General features: G+C 38.5%; 1 protein-coding gene across 2 annotated transcripts in view; it reads right to left on the bottom strand.

Annotated features, from left to right (window-relative positions):
- LOC117940525 (solute carrier organic anion transporter family member 1C1-like) overlaps positions 1–20,803 on the bottom strand; it is a 39,067-nt gene extending 18,264 nt beyond the window's left edge. The window contains exons 1-7 of one of the 2 annotated variants that reach the window (XM_034865774.1): positions 20,436–20,803; positions 14,304–14,476; positions 6,477–6,618; positions 3,366–3,498; positions 2,673–2,794; positions 2,446–2,592; positions 940–1,038 (exon numbers count right to left, since the gene is read on the bottom strand). In XM_034865774.1, coding sequence (XP_034721665.1) covers positions 940–1,038; positions 2,446–2,592; positions 2,673–2,794; positions 3,366–3,498; positions 6,477–6,618; positions 14,304–14,399 — 739 coding nt within the window. In that variant the 5' untranslated portion in view covers positions 14,400–14,476; positions 20,436–20,803. Of the gene's footprint in view, positions 1–939; positions 1,039–2,445; positions 2,593–2,672; positions 2,795–3,365; positions 3,499–6,476; positions 6,619–14,303; positions 14,477–20,435 lie in introns of those variants that run through there. The other variant, XM_034865782.1, reaches the window with a different exon arrangement.
- Between the last annotated feature and the right edge of the window lie 335 nt (positions 20,804–21,138).

Below are 21,138 nucleotides of genomic sequence, written 5' to 3'. Positions count from 1 at the left end.
AATAGCCTCCCTTTATGAAAAAGATGATGTCTTTGGTAAGCTAATTTTTATTAACCTATTTTTTATCATTCATGGAATTTTTTTTCATTTCATTTTCATTAACTAGTCTTCTCATCTGACTTGCTTTATCATTCTTTACTCTGAGGTTTTTGTACTTTTTTCTGTTGCTGGTTACATCCCCGTTACTTCTGTTTTTCTTCACTCTCCTGAGTTCTTTTCTGTCACTATGCTATTTTTCTTTTGTTCACCTTCTACCTCTGTGGCACTCAATCTGATTGTAGCCTATCGCAGGGCTTTGTCCTTCTTATCCCTCACCATGTCTTGTTCATTAGCTAATTGATGCTAATCCTGTACACCTGTTCTGAATCTGTGAGCCATACATTTACTGCCCGGTATGCGCCCGTGGTTATATCTGATAATATCTTGCCTTAGTTTTATGAATGAAAAGGTGTTTTTTCCGAGAAGACATTTTGATTTGTAATAGTAGGAAAAGTACAGGGTTCATTAATAACATTTCCTGCCTTTGTTCTATTAAAGTGTCCCAGAAAGTTATGGCAGGGAGACAGCACAGTACCACTACCCTGAAACCGTATTCAGCCATCATTTATTTTTATTCCACCGGTTCTTTTCCTTCTGTCACAACTGTCTTTAATGAAAAAGACCTACTTTACATTTTTGGACTTTAATCGTATCTAATTTATTTTCTTTCAATATCTGAGTCATGGCCGACTTATAGGTTTTAGAGTGGCCAAGGAGGTCAGCTTCCATATGATACACGATGATGTAAGAAAAAACAAATGATTTCCAGATCTGGTCACATGAGCTCTTTGTGAGTCTAGGATGAGGGGTTGATGACATTAATTGTGTCTAGACAGACTGCAAATTAAAATAATGGGTTGGTCTTCAAATACTTAGACATGTACTCATGTTTAAACTTACCCATTTTTACAAATCCAATGTCCACATATATTTTGGCACAAAGGGAGCCTAACAGGTAGCCGAACACAGGTCCAACCACTGAAATGGTCTGCACACAGCCTAGGTGATAAACACACCCAAAAAGACACAAAGCACACAAACTGGTTAGGACTCCGGCTGTCTGTATTTACAACTGGTACACTGTAGATAGTAGCTACACACACATTTTACCACACATTTTACATACATACTGATTTACAGAATACACACATATACACTTACTTTTTTATACATGTACATGCTTTAAACCTGCTTTAAGGCCTAATTTGCTTGGAAAAGACTTGCTTATTAAGCATGTTCTTCAGTAATGATCCTCTGTTATTGTAAAACACAAAAAGGATTTAATGCCTCCTTATATGTGAGCAAAGCACGACTGCACATGGCAAAGCTTTCAGCAAGCATGGGATTATTGTGAGATACAGTAATTTGCTGCTTCATGTGAGGGCTTCAAATTGTAATTATCATTTTATGCCATGATCGTTATTATGCAAATGCATATTATCTTTTTCTCTTTGATTGCAGAGCTTAGTTGAGACTTGGATGTTTACTACCGAAAAGCATCTTTGTTGACAGTTTTGTGAACTCCAAATATTATTCTGCATTTTTTTAAAGCTTTTTAGTCCTTGAGTAGCAGCGATACATATTGCAAACTTACTGTTTATAAGTTTGTAGTATTTGATCAAGTATTGTGATGATTGTCTCAGACTAATAAAACAATTAATGTTACACTAATATAACTCCTTGGGCTCCTTTTTTATTCGGTGCCTTCATTTTGACTTGGATGTTTCAGCAGGGTGCAGATGGACATTGGAAATATGCTTTGCCTACAAAACTATTGTGAAATATCTTAAAGGAGCACGCCACTGTTTGTTGAAATAGGTTTATCACAGTCTCCCCTAGCTGTAGATAGGTGGGCCAACGCATTTTTATTCTCAATGCATGCATTGTTTTAATTTGGTGCAACACTGGCAGTGCTGCCGCTAGTTAGCTTAGCGTAGTGAATGGAATCCTATATTTCCGGGTAGCATGTTGTGAGTGAAAGTGATCCAACAAAAAAAGAACAACAACCTAATTACTTCTTGTGGCCTGCGTTTTCACGACGAGTGATAAGCCCTATTTCCACAAATGGTGACATTTTCCTTTAAGGCATCCAGTGAGACCTTTTTAAATGTAAATACAGAGCGTATATATCTTGGTCATTTTACAAATAACTTATTGAACGACATGCATACGGTATATGGACAGCATTGTACAGTCTAGGAGAAAGTTGCATGGGATAAAATAGTGTTTTTTTTAATAATAATTAAGTAATGGCAAGGTGCGTCTGTACAGATCCATTGCATACTACTATTTTTTGGGGAATATAAAAAATTAAATTTTGCAGATCATGTGCATGGAATATCATCAAGGCCAAAGTGTGTTTACTTTTTTACATATAGTGCTACCACTGTGTGGGGTTTTTCTTACCAACATAAAGTGCAGCATTTTCCTCACTAGCATAATCATCTATATAGGAGATCCCAAGTGGCTGAACAGGCGTCTCTCCTATCCCCCGCAAAACATTTCCCAGGAGCACATAAATCCACATTGACAGGTTGGAGTCGCCTTCACAACCTGGAGGAAAAGATGAGTGTGATCAAACATTTTCAACTGTCTACACTAGTGTGAGTGTGTGTATGTGAGTAAGAGGTCACCTGTTGCTGGCATTTGAGACAGTTTACCGTGTTGGGTCAGGTCTGCTGGAGAGCCCAACGGACAAGGAGAGGGGTTGAGTGTTGAGTTCACTACCCACCGCACTGATGTTTCAAATTCATAGCTTTACACAAAACACAAATTGGACAACAAATTAAAATACAGGGTACAGAGATTAAATAATAATGTCCTTGATTATAGGATACAATCTGTGTAAGTAAGAAACAATGTCAGTAAGGACATACAAAAGCAGTAAAAGGGAAAATAGCATGAGACAAAGTTTTCCTGTTGTTTTGAAACAAATCCTTTGGAACAATAGTTTGCTTAAACATTTACTGTTGTGCATCATAAGTATTGGATGTTGGTGTCAATGAGACTTTATCTAATTGGTTAGTGATGCAGTATATAATGAGTCTTTTTATGGATATGATTTGGTACATTAATGTTTGGCACAGCTTGCAAAGTTGTTGCAATTTTGTATGTAGCAATTTATTCAGGGCTGTATCTCAAATCAACAACAAATCAAAATTACCACAGATTGGCAAATGTGCCAAGTAGCTTCATGTGCAGCTGTTATGTGTTGGAATCCCAAGCATTACTAGTATAACACATTCCAATGTTTCATTAAATGTGTTTAATTAGTATCTGAAATTGATTTTATAGTTGAAGTCAAACAGTGGCTCTTTTTAACTCACCGTCCAATTATGAAGTGAGGCAGAGCAATGATGAAGGTGCCAATGGACATCAGTACACAACCCACTGCGATTATCTTTGGCCGATGGAGCTTGGCCCCGAAGTAACTGACAAACGCTATCACCAACAGGTTACCTGGGAGGAGAAGGCAGCCGGATATCAGGGATTTAGAGTGCTACTGTACATCTCCACAGGATAAATATACTGCTTATTTATATTTGAGCTTTTTGTGACACTGTGGGTAATATAGATGTGGCTCACTATGCATAAAAAAATAATGTGTAAATGTACAGTGGTGCTCATATGTTTACATGCCCGGGCTTAAGTTGACTAAAAAGAGGAATAAAAAATCATCTTTTGTAAATAGATCTTAATGCCTTAATAAAAAAAAGAACAAATCCAACCTTTTAAAGACACCAATTCTCTTTGTGAATGAATAATGTATTGTAAATAAATAAATGTTCTTCCTTAAAATAGAGGCATTGAGATCTATTTACAAAAGATTATGTTTTTATTCCTCTTTTTAGTCAACTTAAGCATGGGCATGTAAACTTATGAGCACCACTGTATATGTCTTCTTTTACAAGTTCTCTGTAGGAAAATAAGATACAGACAATCAAAGAAACAGCTTTAAAAAAAAAAAAAAATCATCCAAAACTGTTATTTTCCAATGTCTTGGCCAGTATAATATCCATTACATATTGTAGCTACATGTCATTACTATAGGATGACTTCTGCATGTAGTTTTCATGTAAAAAGTATTTGATAAAAACTGACAACGAGAATGTTGGGTACATCTGCAGTTTAAAAGGCAGATGAAGTTCTGATCTCATGATCCACTATCTTCCTGCTCCAGGAGATTATTATTATCTACGCCATGTAGCAGGGAACATGTTCCATGGCATAACAATTAAACAATGATGAGTGGTAACATGGCTATATCTCCATTATCATCTTTTTAGTGAATTTTGTCTATTGTGGGTGACATGGAAACTACATTATAAAGACCATGTGGAAAACTGGTCTCGAAAGGCATGCTGCCTGACCTTTTTCTTTTGTACAGTGAAAGATAATTTAAAGGGATGACGTCAAACCCTCGAGCAATCCATCAGCTGTTTGTCTCGTTGTGTGTGTGTGTGTGGGTCGGTCAGAGAGAGAGAGAGAGAGAGCGAGAGAGAGAGAGCAGAATTAAGAAATGTCAAGTAATTAGTAAATGTGCTTGAGTAACCTTGTTGTGTGGTTATAAGATATGTTTAGAAGTGCTTGTATCATACATCTTACTCTGGTAATCAAAATGTTAGTTAGGAAGTGTGGTGGCTGTGTGTAATTTGTTTCCTTTATAACTTATTTCATTGTGTCTTATTTATGCTAATTCTGTATGTTTTCTCTCTTATTCTTACTTTAGTTTATGTACAGTACGTGCACGTGTAAGTAATCCATGCTAAGAATGATTAATGCAGCAGATGTACAAGAGCATGGGTGCATACATCAGCTGGGGCCAATCAGCTGTGCTCACCATCCATTACTACCACTCTCAACTCTCCCTTTTCTCTCTTCTCACCCTTTGTCTTTTATCTGCTAGCTCCCTCTCCCTTTTTTCTGTCCTTCTTACGCTGTCCTGTTCTGCCTCTCTGTTACCTAGGCAACGCTCCTATAGAATAAGATTGTTGCCAAGGCCACGCAAGTGGAGCAGCTTTCAAATAGGATGGAAAGATATAGAGGAAGAGAGAACCGGGGTATTCAGCTCCGACCGAGCTCGAGGTGTTGTCCTCACCTTTTTCGTCCCCCAGATACACACGCCTCCATCAGAGTCACAGCAGGTTACACACTCCGCCATGTTATTGAAGATAAAAATGTTAATTATCCTTCACTACCACTATCGTGTCACCCCACGCCGTCTCCCTGACAGCAAAGGAACAGAAGTAGAATGGCTGATAGTGGATGACGACTTGTATCTCAGCTCAATCATGTCTCTTTGGGTCGCATTGCTCCGCAAGCTATGTATAATTTATAACCTACAAGCAACACTTTAGTTGAATGAACTAGCCTTACATAACTACCCTAGAAACTGGTCTGAGGACAATCTGGGAACACTGCTGAATGTCAAAAAGAATTATTAAGTGATAAGAGAAACAAACAGGGAGAGGTTACATACAGTATGTAGTAGTTGTGATGCAATAGTGCTGCAAGCCAAATGTACTCACTAGCTGTACATGAACACTCAAATCATTTAAATCCAACTTTTATGATATCACTGTCAATGGTACTGTGAATTGGTTGATAAGTGGACTTTTTTTTTTACTGTACCATTTGCCATTTGTTGTTTTGTATTTGTTGTATGTAATCAACGTGTAGCCGATGTGTAACTTTGCAGCCTTCTCGGTCAGGTTAAATAAATGTTGAAAAAAGGATTGGCTATGCCAAAATATCAGTCAATAAGCTCTAGGAAATTGCTTCTTTTTTAACCCTTTTTTTGTTGGGTTTTAATTTTTCCCCTATCTACCTCATTTTTTAGGCCATTGAAGGAAGTGTCCGTAAGATAACTCACATCACAAGTGTGGAAACCCTTTTGGACATGCAGTCCAAGAAAAGGGTGAATGTGATATTTTTATATAAATGTGGGCATGGAGCTGGGCAGTTTGTTTTGCTCTTAGACAACAAATTATGTTGGTATTGCCAAAGGGTCTGTCTGCTTGTAGCTGATTCGTATGTGTGATTAAAGCATCTATCTAATTATATTACTCAGGGATATACTGAGAATTAAGTACAGTGAAGTTGTTGTTTAACTTAACCTTACAAGTTCAAGAGTCCCGCTGTCCACAGCAAAAAGAGAGCGTGGAGCTGTGTCCTTGTTCAACATGTGACTCACTACGCACAAAGACACGTGCGCACACACACAGACTCACACACACACACACACACACACACACACACACACACACACACACACACACACACACACACACAAACCTCTGTGCTCTTAGAATCCCTTATCTGTAGCTTGAATACCTCTATGACTTCATATAACCATCCCAAGGCAGCAAGAGAGAAGGGAGGGCAGAGCAGAACAACAGAACAACAAAATAACAGCAGTGATTGGCAGGCCTACTCACCTACCTCGAAGCTCCCGTCAATGACACCTATTAGGTAACTGGGGATGTCAAAGCGCCTCTCCAGCTGAGTTATTGTGCTTTTCATGTAGCTCCCCGACAGAGCCTTTGAAAAATAGGCAAAGGACAATGCTACCAGAAACATCTGGGAGAAGAAAGTAAGATGAGAAAAGGACAGAGAAAGAAACAAAGAAAGAAAGGTATTCTACATTAATTTGCACAGGTGCATGAGACGGCATCCAAGTAAATGCAGTGTTTTAACCTTATTATCACTAAAAGTTATCTACTTGATTGTGTCATGTTCACACTTGTGCTGTGTATCCACGTTTGCTACGCTGCACGAATTGTGCTCATAAACCTACTGTCACTCGTCCAATGTTCACTAACTAACAAGTGTGAGCATCACAGCAATAATGGGATTCGGACCAGTTTAAGCTTGTAGAGTGGGTGGAGAGGGATGGAGATGAATAAAAAGTACAGGTCAGATAGGAACTGCCAACAAGAATGAGAGAATAACTGGCTTACATTTAAGCAAAGACAGATAAACAAATGGATGGATTTGTTAATAAATGAGGGAAGGTCATCTTTATAGGATCATTATAATAAAATAAGTCAAACCCTGCATGACAACCAAAAGGAAAAGTGAAAGTCAGTTCACACTCTGCCATCAAACTTAGATGAGACAAAGAAGGAATACCCGTGGATGTTTTTTTTCCATCTTGATTGTTCTAATTTGTGCTATAATAAAACGTGGAACCCACCCTCCAACAGCAACTGGGGCCAGATCAGCAAGTCTTACAGAGTAAAGGGTCCCATCAGACTGGCAGATTAACCACCGGGTTGTGTGGCGGTGGGAGTGTCCCTTAAAAGGGCTGTACTTAAAATTCAGACATTAATATAGCAGCAAAGAACTATTCGCTGTTTAAAGATTAGTAAGTAGAGTAATGGTGCCTTGAGCAGAGGATTAAGTCACACATCCTCTGTGTCTGTTGTAATCTGAGTTTCCCTGTTCTTCTTTTTAAAAGCCAGTCTGGCCACAGGTGCATGCTAGTGCATGAGAGGTATCTGACGGTCCGGGGCAATATTTGGCAAGTTGGGTATTGGTCAGTGAGAGCTGTGTGGAGGTAATCCCGGATTACTTTTTATTCTGAATATTAAATTTTAGTACCTTTAAATGGCCCATTTGTGTGACGCCCTGCTGTGTTCTTTAACCACCCCTAATGTAGCACAAGTACACTTTCACAGTAGTAGTGGTAGTATTTCACAGTTGTTTCACGTCAGATTGTTTATAGATCTTGTCATTTTTTGTTTATATTTATTGACATTTCTGTCTGCACTTGAAGGAAGCTTCATTTCACTGAAAAAGAGAAAAGAAAATCAATGGAGGTATTGTGTTTGTTGTTGCAGACAACAGTCTGCAGTTACACAAACTCCTGGGCTGTAAAGTAAAGTTTCCTTGGGGCACTGATACAGGCAGTGATGATTCCTGTTTACTGTACGGGACTCTCACACCACCTCAGAAGAGACATACAAGTCTGATTGCCGGTTACATAATTGGCCACAGCAGGGTGACGCTGGGTTGCATGTCTCCAAAAGTTAAGTCTGTCTTAACTTTTCACCACAGGTCACAGTATTTGTTAGCCTAAACGCAATACCCCCATTCAAATTGAATGGGTAGAGCTGCGTTTTTTGTCAGACCGTCTGTGACCATCTGAGTATGTGAACGCATCCTGATGACCAGAGGCAATCTAATAAACGTATGCATTCATTGATGGCAGAGGTTCAAAACACTAAACAAATTCAGTTTCCTTATTAACATCAAAGAAGTCCCAAATCCTACTCAGACCTATGTTTGTACATTTGTCTTTTTATCACAAAAAAGGAAATTAAATGAGATAAAAAGAATTAAGTTACAAAATACGTTAACTCAACAGTCTCTATAACTCACACACTTTACACCACCTCCCACGCAAGAGAAACAGAGTTATAAATTGTCAACATCTTAAGACATATTCTGAGCGACAGTTGTTTTTCACCCACAACCTTTTTTAATTCCCTCAAACCTTTGGGTTATTAGCTTGTTATGATCAACATTTGTATGTTGTGATGTAGTCTACTTGAACAAACACAGTGCAATAAATAAAGCCCAGTCTATCATGAAATTAACTGTTCTCAAAGTCAACGCAAAATAATAAATATTTAACCAGCTTCCCGTGAAATAAATCAGAAATAGTTTAACATAATCCACAGCCAAATGTTGGCCCCTGCTTGCCTAAAGGAGCAAGTAATAGCAATAATGTTGAATGATCTTATTCATGCGTTAAAATGTGATTTGCAAATAAATTAATTTCCGTTAATTTCCTGAATCTACTAACACTATTAATTCCCATCAAGTTAATACTTCATAAACGCATAATTTCCCAGATCCACTAATCTAATCTGGCCGACCATGAACGGCAGAGAAGCATGAACAATTGAAGTCATGTTGCTGAGTGCTAGTTGAAATTGATGACACCAAAGATAATTTTCTTTGCGTATGAAGACTATGTAGTGGTAACAAAACACGTGGGCCAAAAATTATAAATGGAGATGCAACAACTTCCAACTTTGTTTGACCTTTAAAGCTGCACAGAGAACAGTAGAGTTAAAACGAGGCTCAATCATTTTATCAACAGAGGCGCTATGTCGGCCAATGTTATGTTGTGGGTTCTCTGGGTTCACTCCCTAAATCCTACTTAACTTAATCAACCCTAAGTAACAGAAAATATGCAACCTTGTGGGTGAATGGAACTGTTTATGTGGTTATTTATGTTGTTTTATGCAAACTGTAATGTTTTCTCTCACACACATGCACACACAGATATTTTATCCATGAAGTGAGTTCTGTCCTTTTAAATTTATCTTTTTAATTTATTAAGATAGAAAACATTATGAAAGTGCATTGTCAGTGTTATTAAATTCAGTAGCACGTGATAAAACTTGTTAAAAAAAATAAATACACATTTGAAAATGCATTCTTAATTTAATGGATCGCTTTGTTGTTTAGATGAGGTGAATGTTGCATTAGGACTTGTTTAGGACTCAAATTACAAATGTTAGGACTTTGGAGTTGGTATTGACTGTCTTGAGATGTAACTTGACTTGGGACTTCAGTTTGAGACTTGCAAAACAGTGACTAGGTCCCACCTCTGGTCTGTAGTTTTTGAGTTTCTAAAGCAACGATATGGAGAATGTACATAATGTGACTTTGTGAAATTAATCCCTTTTTCAATATTTACTTAAAGTACATTACATTCTTCTCATGTTAAACAACCATGATATTTGTAGTTTGTTACTTCAGCCTGTGCAGGTTTATTTATGTGTGTTTATGCACACTATACCTATTTTTCTTTTCCTTATGCTTGTTTACATTTCTCTTCCTGCTCCTCCTACTGCTCCTCATTGACTCTTTATACTCACTTCATATAACTCCTTGGTCCTTTCAAAATGGCAGTGGTGTCATGCAGAGTTTAGACAGAAGTAGAATACAAACCTTTGTGTTGTCTATAGACAAAATGTAATTGCTTTAATGCCTGACGTGAGTGCTATTAAAAAGTAATGGTTTGTGCACTTGGTCATGGTTCTTGTACTGCATTCCATCCCCTTACTGGGTATACAGTACTGACATAAGAAAAAGCCAGAGAAATGCATCACACGTGAGAGTCACATTACACAAATCATCAGACAAAGATATACCATTGTCGTACAGTAGACAGAACAATGGCTTGAAGTACTATCCACCTATAGCATATCCCGACAAAATTGCTCAAAAAGTGTAAATAATCAGCATTGCAGATGCAGTTTGATCTTTTGACCATTTAGTGGGAGTTGGAGGCAGCTGACACTAAAAAAAACACATTAACAAAGTTAGAGAGGGAAAAAGAAGTTCCCATTAGAAGTCTATTCAGCAGGAATGACAACAGTGTGAGATAATCAGGACTTTTAAACTTGCACTTCTCCTCAAGGTACAAAGTCTCCATTTACATGATTTGATGGGATCAATGCAAACAGACCTCTGCTGAGATCATGCTGACTACTTGTGCCGGCAGTGGGGCATTAATGAAAGTAGCTCATCACATGTTTATATCCTGGGGGGATTAACTTGCAAGCGAGCATACTTTTCCTCCAAGGAAAGGAAAAGGTTTTCCTACTCCTTATTTCCAGTCTCCTTCTCACTCATTTTGCTGGTAAAAACCTGTTTTCCGAGCAATGGGAAAATGATAAACAATCTAAGCAAGGCATTGTTGCAACCCCCTCTCCAAACCCTCTATATTTTGAACAATGGGAATTAATTCAACATTGACATTGACATCCTACTTCTACTATTTCATCAAAAGGCTGATGCATGCCAGACCCTCACACAAATTGCGCTGACATTCATATGTTTTTGTTTTTTGTAAGTTATTTGTAGAGGAACGTTGCTATTATTTTTTGTGAACCATTACCAACAATGGTATGCACTGTGACATATTTTAATTGCCAAATAAGCAGTGGCCTCCTCATGATTAAAGATAAGTGAAAAGGGATTCACATTAAGACTGTTTGATATTTTAAACAAAGCCTCTTGACCTAAAACCCACTTTTGTTCTTAGCTCATTGATGTCACCCACCTAATTAGCTTAGACCAACACCAGGGGGAGAAACCGGCTGGGACATTGTAGCACCAAAGTTGTAGTCTTATTGGTGGAATTAACAAAAAAAGCAGAGAATAACATAAAGAACAGGATTAGTTGTGGCTGTGCCATGTCCCACCCAGCGGGTCAGGGAACCAAACAATTCTGAGAAGAAATACAAGTCTGTCCTGCTACTACAGTCTGTATCAGATAAGCTGCTTGAAAACAATTGTCTCATGTCACTTTTATGTGGTAAAAAAGCAACAAGACAGTTTGATCTCTTTTTTTGAGAAGGTTGTTTGAGGTTGGAGGAAAAAAAGAGAAAGAAAAAGAGCCTGAAGTGGACTATTTATAACAAACATTCACATAATGTCCTCCCTTGAATCTCAGAAAGAAACGTTGATAACTGTTGTCACAATTTTATAAAGACACCAAGAGGACAAAGGAGTAATATTATTGTGTCTCAGCGTGTTGTTTGTGGCTGTTTGTGAATATTGTGTTTGCATTGTTGTATTTTCTAAATAAATAAAACAATCAATAAAAATCTTATCACAAATAAAGAGTAATATTAATGTTGAAAAGCATCTAGTTGTTTAAGTAGAAAACCATTAGCTAAAGTTTTTCTTGATTGGAGATTCTACCTAAGATAAACATGCAAATAGATAAAACACAAGCAAATTAAGAAAACATCTTCATTCATTTGCAACACATGGGCAGCATTCAGCAAACACGCTGCAAATACACAAAACACAACAAAATACATAAACGTGCTAATATAGAAATTATGCAAAAAGGACAGCACACAAACCCTGAAACAAATGCAAACAAAAAAAATGCTGCATCAAGATTACGCAACGGAAGTTCTCCAGGCCTCTAGAGGGAGCGCTAAGTGGAGCAGCTTCATTTTTGACCCCACGGATAGAGAGAGAGAGAGAGAGAGAGAGAGATAGAGAGAGAGAGAGAGAGAGAGAGAGAGAGAGAGAGAGAGAGAGAAGACATGTTCAATCACAGAAAGGTGTAAAACTGCTTTGAGTTCATAAACTGTAAATATTGATCAATGTTTGAGATATTTTTTCTCTCGTTTGGTGGGCGTGTCTGGGCTCAGGTCACAGGTGACACTCAATCAGCAGAGATGTGTCTGTAAACTCGTGGTACTAAAAACATTTAAAAATGCAACAGCATTTAACGTTGACGTTGTTTAAGATGTATTACACGAGAGAGTTTAATTTCCAGGTCCGAGAGGTCGCATCACTGAAGTGTAGGCTTCCTCAAGTGTAACATTGTGATTATGTTGGTTAACAACAAAAGAAGTGATCAATCTGTTTTAATATTGTGGAGCAATTCACTATTAAAATAAAAAATACAAAAGAGACAGGATTTCTAGTCCCTCCCTCTAAACCAGCCAGTTTGAGCTGCAGCTTTGTAGAGACCGTGCGATCAAACTGAATAAATCCCGCTTGCACATATAAACATAAAACTGCTAACGCCATGGTGTTGTAGGTAAGCCATATGTTCTGAAAAAGTTATTGTATTCATTAGCATGACTGCCATACTGTGTAGTTCAAAAACATTCAAAACAGCAATGTACAAAGACATAGCGGAGGAGACGCGAGCTTTGAGTCGAAGCTTGGGGACGGCACCTGCCAGGAGGGCATGAGGGTGCATAGACTGTATAACATGAATATATTATATTATATGAATAATATTAATTTAATAAACAGTCTATGGACGGGAGGCATGAGACAGGAGGTCTCGAGGCTGCAGCCATATCCTCCTCTAATGAAGAGGCAGAGCACTCTCCCCCCGTGGGGTTAAAAATCAAAATGTTCCACTTAGCGCTCTCTCTAGAGGCCTCTAGGGGTCATCTGCTTTTCTTTTTGCATTGCATCTTTTTTAGGGGTTTGTGTGCTTTTCATTTTGCATTGTTTCTATATTTTCAGCGCGTTTATGTATTTGGTTGTGTTGTGTGTATTTGAAGCGCGTTTGCTGAATTCTGCGCATTGCTGAATTGCTGCGGGGACATCCTTTGACACACTGATCTCCTCTCTCCTCTCTCTTTTTATTTGTGTGCATCCATATCCCAGAAATGCTTGTTACTATCCTAGCTCTGGGGAGATACTCCACAGCATCCTTATGTTTTTTTTCGCCCAGCCTGTTTCCTTGGATTAGGGAGGCACCTAAATCATGGTTGCATCTGTCGCCGTGGTCCTGCTACACATCCTGTGATGCCCTGCTATGCTCTGCGGTGTCCTGTAATGCCGGACATTGCCCTGCTAAGCCATGAACTACTACAAACTATCTCTAGTCACTGATCCATTATCTTTTATTGTGACTGTTATTGCAGCTATTCATTACACCACCAACCGGCCCGTCTGACACCGCCTGCCAAGAGCCTGGGTCTGTCAGAGGTTTCTTTGTCATAAGAGAAATCTTTCCTCTGTCGCACTAAATGCTTGCTCTTGGGGGAATTACTAGAACAGTTGGGACCTTGTAAATTATAGAGTGAGGTCTAGACCTATTCTATCTGTAAAGTGTCTTAAGATAACTCTTGAATGAATGGATACTATAAGTAAAATTGAATTGAATTGTCATAATGATAAAGTTGTTTTCTCAATTTTCTTGTGTTTTGTCTATTTGCATGTGTTTTATTAAACTGCAGGGCGTTCGCCCCCGTCAGCCATCATATAATGTATATACATATACATTTTGTTATTTCACATGTTTTTGTTAAGTACATAATCCCATTGTGTGTCATTGTCTGTCATTCACAGTTTTGATGCCTTCAGTGATAATATACAATGTAAAAAGTCATGAAAATAAAGAAAACACATTGAATGAGAAGGTGTCCAAACTTTTGGCCTGTGCAATAGTAGGCTATTTTGGAAAATGTTAACCTATATTTTGTTTAACTTTATTCTGAAAAGTCCAAGATGCTCTAAGGGCCCGAGTGAACCATCTACAGTATGTAGATATTCAGAATCTACTGCAGTTGTCGTAGTAGTTTAGTCAATTGTCCAGTGTAGAGCATATTGTTACATATTTTGGTTATTAAGTTAATTAGTACAATCTCTCTCTCTCTCTCTGGCACACACTCACACACGCACACACGCACGCACGCACACACACACACAAGAGAAAGGCTGGAGCTCCTTCCTCCTAGACATTTTAGTTAGTGTACCTTCAAGCTGTTGCAGGGAGAGGTGCGCGGTTCTCTGGCCACAGCGTCACTGCGTCCATTTCCCTGTGTGCATCCTTGCTCAGCTCCCACTTCCATCTTTTAGTAATGTCTCTGTGTCTCCTTAGAAGAAGTCTCCCACCTAATGCAATTTCTTGGCACTGATGCATGCAACCCTGCAAATGGATAATTCAAGCATGTGACCCACTTCTCATCCTTAGCACAAAAACAGAAATATGTCTGCAGCAGCCAACAGAGGAAAGGCAGACACACAAACAATAGTGCCTGTATGTGCTCTAGAAATCTTAAGACTTAAATCACAAATAAACATTGTAAGAAAGCAGGTCATGTGTACACTTTTAGAACAAAAGGGTTTATTCCAGTTAACCTTTTTTTAAGCCACAGTATCAAATACTCTGAGCTACACATTCCTATGTATCACAGCTACATCCTTTGTTGTATTGTTCAGTCGGTAACTGACAGCATGTGACCAAATAAACCCGGGAGGTTGAGGCTATTTATCGTCAGTATGGAAAGGTTTTGTAAACAGAGTGAAAATATGTGTCAGAATGGAATCAATACTAACAGCACCACTGCTCTGTTATATGTTCTCATGTCGCGTCAGTGATTTATCGATTGCCCATGCCAGGTGAGTTAAATATTAACATAAAGAAACATATACATAGGGAAAGAGTTCCATTGTTTACCATATGGTAGGAAAAATGCACAATGGTTGGATGATGTATATGTACAGTAATTTTAGTCTTTTGGGCCTTGCTCATTTACTTTGACTAGTACGGTATACCCACTTTAGGAAGATTGCCAATCTGTTTCATCATGCCTTCCTTAGCCAACCTGCAGTATCGATGCAGTGCAGTGCAGGGCCAAAGCATGATTGTGACACCCTCAAATGAACTATATTGACATCATGGTCAACAGATTTAGCCTGATGTCGTTATACCCAGATTTTAGTCAGAATATGAGTATTATACTGTTGCATTTTGGCTGTGATTATGGGGCATGTTTCAACCAAACTAGGAAAGTAAATGCCTCTGCACATAATTGAATAGATCTAAAACCAATCAGAGCAACGAGTGTGTGATGTATGTTCAGACTTTGCAGACCCCCTTTGCAACTTTTTTACACAAAAGCAACTAGCGACAAATCTGGAAAACTTTCTGCAAAAAAGTTTCCAATGTTGCCTTCCATGCAGCTAACCCTAACCTTTACCCCAAACGTAACCATTACCACGGTGCCTGGAAGCAGACTTTGGGGGGGAAAAAAACACCAAACACCCAAAATCAACACTTCCTGGTAGCAACTGCTTCACTGTAAAATCATTTCAGTAGTTTATACTTAATATCTTTTGTCAGATGAGTTTGCGTCGGGTTTAGTTAGATTTACAAGATTTTATTGTTTTGTTAAATTGCTTATAACCCATTAACCACAGGATAGGTTTTTAAGGTGAAGCAACTGCAGTAAGGGCTGAGTTAGTAACTGAGCTTAGGACAGTTGGACATTTTTAAATTGTTTGTGATGGATCAGATTGAACACAACGGCAGGCCAACAAAGCTTGACACAGAAAAGTGGATCAATAATTTGTGGGGCTTTGAATGAACTGGTACTAATAACGATAAGGCCACACTAAAGTCCAAACTAACAAAACACAGAGTATTCATTTATTCAAAAAGTTCTATGATATATGGATTAGAATGGAATTTCTTTGTAACTGACCTATTTTTTTCCATTTGAATATGTTCTTCTAACTTTTCACATTTATAATTGTAATCTCACATATTGCCCTCTCCTCCATTTCCAGTAATCAGTAAATGTGATTGTTCAAGGGGATTGGGTTAGTGCCATGCAGCAAAGAACACAAAGAAAATATCATCATTATTTATGTCAATCATGTTGCCATTAGTGTCAATTGCAACACAATTGCAGTTCTTCCTGAAATATTTTTCTGTCTTGAAGATCATCGGGCTAATCGCAACAGGTTTGACCTACTTACAAAGCATTAAACAAACAGCAGCTTAATAGGCCAATATATGAAGCAGTAGTCCACTGCTTTTTCTTGTGTTCCACCAATGTTTGTACTCATTTCTCTCATTCACAGAAACACTGTGCTGTTGTCAGTACCGTATATTATCAAGCAAAATGTAATATGGCACTTTAATGTAATGTCTTGTAAAGATACCTTCTTATTCAGGCTCAAACTTGTCGGAATAAAGATAGAGCAGCAGTGATTGAAAAGGGAAATTTCAGCCACCAGATTGTCAAGTTAATGGGGTGACTTGTTCTGGCATTATTTCCTCAGTATAAATCATGAAATCAAATTAACTATGTCACAAGCTACTTCCAAGCATCAGAGCTTAGAACTGCACCCAACAATCTTTACTCAAGCTTTGAAGCGAACAACATGACCCATATATTGTTCCCAAAGGTAAGGAATAAATAAACACGCTCGATTCATTCATCATATCAAAGGTTTTGCTTTTTCCCACGTTTAATGCTTAAATCATAAACATTCATTATTATAGAATTATCATTTTAAGAATTAGAAAAGCAAAAAAATAACACAGATTGTTTTTAAATCCGTTCTTAAAGCTCCCATATGCTTATTTCCAGGTCCATACTTATATTTTGGTTTTCTACTAGAACATGTTTCCATGCTTTAATGTTCAAGAAACACATTATTTTTCTGTCTGTCTGATTATACCTGTATTCACTCTCTGTCTAATTAGCCTTGTTTTAGCGCTTGTCTTCGAAAAAGCCCAGTCTGCTCTGATTGGTCAGTGTTTCAGGGTCTTGGGCACTTGCACTCTCAACATCTCTAAACTTTCATTGCAGCCAAGGAATGATTGTAATGCCACTGTAGCAACACTTTCTACTTACATACCAATACCAATGAAATTTCATGTAATCTGGAGAAAACTTCGGTCTTCTAGACCCATTGACCACTGCTTTGAAGCCTGGCATCCCCACACAACCAGCATTCGGTTAATGTTTGCTCCCAGACAGCAATCATGTGTAGTTTGTCTGTTTCTCTCTACCATTGTTGTGTTGTCACATAGAACCGGGCTGGGTAAAGTTAAATCTATAGTGCAAATTTTCTGTCTCCCCCATGAGGAATTCTAAATAGGCTTATTGACAACAATCCGGTCGGTGCATCCACATTACACAAGCCTACCGTGATTGCGCACCACCCCCACCCCTCCTCCACACAGTTGCTTTAAGGATTAAAAAAAAAAATGGACTCTTCAGAAGAGGCAATCATATTCACTCAAGCTTCTGCGCGGTAATGTCGCCTGACGAACAATTTCTAAATACTGAGAAATACAGAGAGAGTTTTGTGAAGCAATGCTTTGTATCAACGCATTTGGCAATGTCTTGAATTTAACAGATGTTCATTAAATAAAGCTTTAACTTAACTGACGTTATAGAGGTATAAAACAAGCTCTAAAGATAGCTAATGTGCGTTATGTTTGCTATCGTTAGATTTTGACAACCAACTGCAGAGAGAAACAGATTTACTTTCTGTTTGGGAGCTCCAGGTCAAAGCTATTGCTGTATCCGTTATGTTACGGTAAAGCCAGAGGCCAACTACGGTTGGGTCAAGCCGTCAGTGAGCAACGTACACTGTCCCGGTCGGCGCTCTTCTTCCTCTTTAGCATTTAGCGGTAGACTAGAACATATAGTACTGTAGGAAAACAAGTTTTCAGAATTTCGGTACCAAAGTACCGGTTCTTGTGACATCCCTAGTAGGTCCATTTAAAACAATTTTTTCAGGATTTTAGCAACATAGTTGCCTTTCTATTTAATTGTCATTATGTTGTTTCTATGTTTGATTTTTTATGTTTGATTGTACAGCACTTTGGTCAACTGTTCTTATTGTTGTTAAATGTGCTGTATATATACATTTAAATTGGATTGGACTGGGCTAAACAGTTAATTATTCTGTAGAATGTAGAGTAATAGTTTAGAATATAATTGGTGTGGCATTAGTTCAGTCTACGGGGACTTGGCCGGAGTGTCTCTGGTTCAAGTCCCCGTACACACAAGGTATGTAGTGGAACTGGTAGCTGGAGAGGTGAAACTTCCCCTCCTTGGCACTGCTAAGGTACTCCTGAGCAAAGCAATGAACCCCTGCTTGGGGCGGCTGTTTATTGGCAGCTGTATAATTGTATTACATCTCCAGAATAGGTCGCTGTTCTCTATCATAATCAGAAAAGGATTCATTGTCAGGTAACACTTACAAGGAACTTTCCTGGTTGTTGGTGCATTCATAAACATATTAAACATTAATATGAAATAAACAAACAATAAATATAGAAACAAATGTTTATGTTACTGTTTAACAAAGACTTCATACATTATACAGTATATAGGCCATATACATATATACATACTGTATATACATACTTGTATATACATACATACAAACTGAATATATACTGTATGTACAGTTAGCAGGCTAACATTAGCCAGCAGCTAAAACAACACTATCACAATATATATATTACATGTCAATGTCACCTTTTGAAAGTTTTCAACACTGGGGCGGACAGGGTCTGTAACTCAGGGAGGCTGAGAGACGGGTGTGGGTGGGGACTGCTGAGGGAAATCTCTGGGATGGCAAGAATTTTCGATTTGGTGCTGAAGGGAGGAGATTTTTAGCATGAACACCAGTAGCGCTGCTGTTCTAACTCCGGTGCCTAAACTGCCGTTAGCACCCAACACTGGAGTTAAGTGCTGACCGGGTTAGGATTGTTGTAATGGTGGTTTGCTGCTTGAAAGATGTTGTAACCTTACAATGTTACCTACCAAGCATTAACATTAACATTAGCTAGCTACTTGTCAAACAGCACATTGTAGTAACATTAAGCTGGATCAATATTGAAATGTTTCATTAAATCAGGTCTCTGCTGTATTACTTTGTCGCAAAATGGAATGTAATTAATCACAAAATGATGCCGTATTTCAAAATTTATTTTAAAAGTATTTCTATCGGTGACATTGTTTGATTTACAATTACTCTCGGACATATCACCTGGGCGTCCCGCGTTTTTAACTAGAGGGTGAAAGGTTACATGATGCCACTGACAAGTGACTAAAGGAAACATCCTGTGTCAAAAATAAAACAACAGTTTTCTCTGGGATTGAAACTTGGTAGAAACATTTGGAATAGTGTAAGAACACACCTGAAAACATATATGACATAAGTATGGTCGTTTTTAGACATGTTAATGCAGAAATGTTACATATTTAAATTAAGACTTGTGGTTGGGGTTAGGAAAAGGTTTGGTTGAAGTGTAATTGAATGGATCAGATCCAGTAGATGGCTTCCACACAACCATCCAACATCAGCTCCACCATCTCCCCTGCCGTTAGAACATCATTTCAATCCTCTCTCAACACAGGTAATAGTAGATATTACTGATGCTAACTTTAATTGTTACTACCCATTTAATTAGACAATTTAGATAAGATGATTCGCGGACACTGAGAATAGAGGTATAAACGTTTTTAAGGTGACTCTACACATAAAGACAAATAAGTTCCTAGCCTAAAATAGAGAAAATAAAATAAAAAGTTAATGATTTTTGAGCAACATTTCTCAAGACGAGAACTGACTTCACAATGCTTGTGGCAGATATCTCTATGTAGCCTCAAAACCCAATACACTGCTTTGGAGGTCAAGGATAATATTAAGTAAGATACAATATAATGTATTGTCCCCTAAGGGGAAATTTTGCTTCACACAGCTTCAGTCAACGTCAAAGAGTATATAACCACATGACATAACAGTAAGCACAGCATGCCTTATGGTGAATTTCCCCCATGGACATCTTTCAGTGTGTTCACTGTTAAGTTGGCCTACTGTTGAAACGTATTTTACAGTTCAAGACAGTATCAAAGTCAGCCTACGTGTTCACTGAAGAAAATACTCCTCAGAGTCATCTGAACTTGTTTTAAACAGGGTTCATTGGGCTTTAACTAGACATAACACAGTGGAACAAGTGGCAGCCTATGTGGCTATATTTCAACCGCCATAGCGCAGACATCCTAAACACATCTAGGCTACAGCTGGAATATCCAACAAAGAACATCCGGATGAAAAGGCGCACCACTCACCTCAGTGTGATGAGAAACAGTCGTCCAGATGCTTGAGCTCCACGGATAAAACAGCCAATCGGAAACACAGCCGTCCTCTACCCAGCACCGGTCAAACTTCTCATGTGGATGGGAAAGGAGAAGTAGCGTCGATTCTTATCAAATATTCTGAGACAAAGGTGCATCTGTAGAGTTCATTTCGAGCCGACTTCAGGGTAACTCTCAGGCAGACTAATCCAGATCAAATAGGGATATTTAGCCTGTCTCCAGCAACATGTCTTCACCGGTTGGTGTCCATCAGTGAAACGCACCTTGGAGATAGTGTTGAATGAGCTCGAAAAGTGACCGCGCCGATACCTCTTTTTCTTGAAATGTCTCTGCAGATAGATGGCATTAGGCTACAACCCGCTCACACAGAGAAAAAACGTCTTAATCCGCAGCTCCCCCCCCCCCTCTCTCTCTCTCGCCCCTGTATATCCCTGCCTCTCTCTATTTCTCCCTTCTCCTCCCTTTATACCTCCCCCGTCTCTCTAATTGCTGTTCAGTTCAAGTGAGCTTGTTAAGCATTGATTAATGAGACTCCCCCTGTTTCTTTCTTTTTTCCCTTCTCCTCCTTTTATTTCAACCCATCTTTCTTTAATTTCTGTTCAAATCAACTGAGCTTTATTAGAATGGATCACTGCAATGTTGGGGTATCCCCTCTTCATTACTAGCTGTGTCTGTA

Source organism: Etheostoma cragini, chromosome 3 (assembly GCF_013103735.1).
Source record: "Etheostoma cragini isolate CJK2018 chromosome 3, CSU_Ecrag_1.0, whole genome shotgun sequence".
Lineage (NCBI taxonomy): Eukaryota > Metazoa > Chordata > Actinopteri > Perciformes > Percidae > Etheostoma > Etheostoma cragini.
Note: the sequence above shows the minus strand (reverse complement) of the source record. Positions and strands in the feature narration are given on the sequence as shown.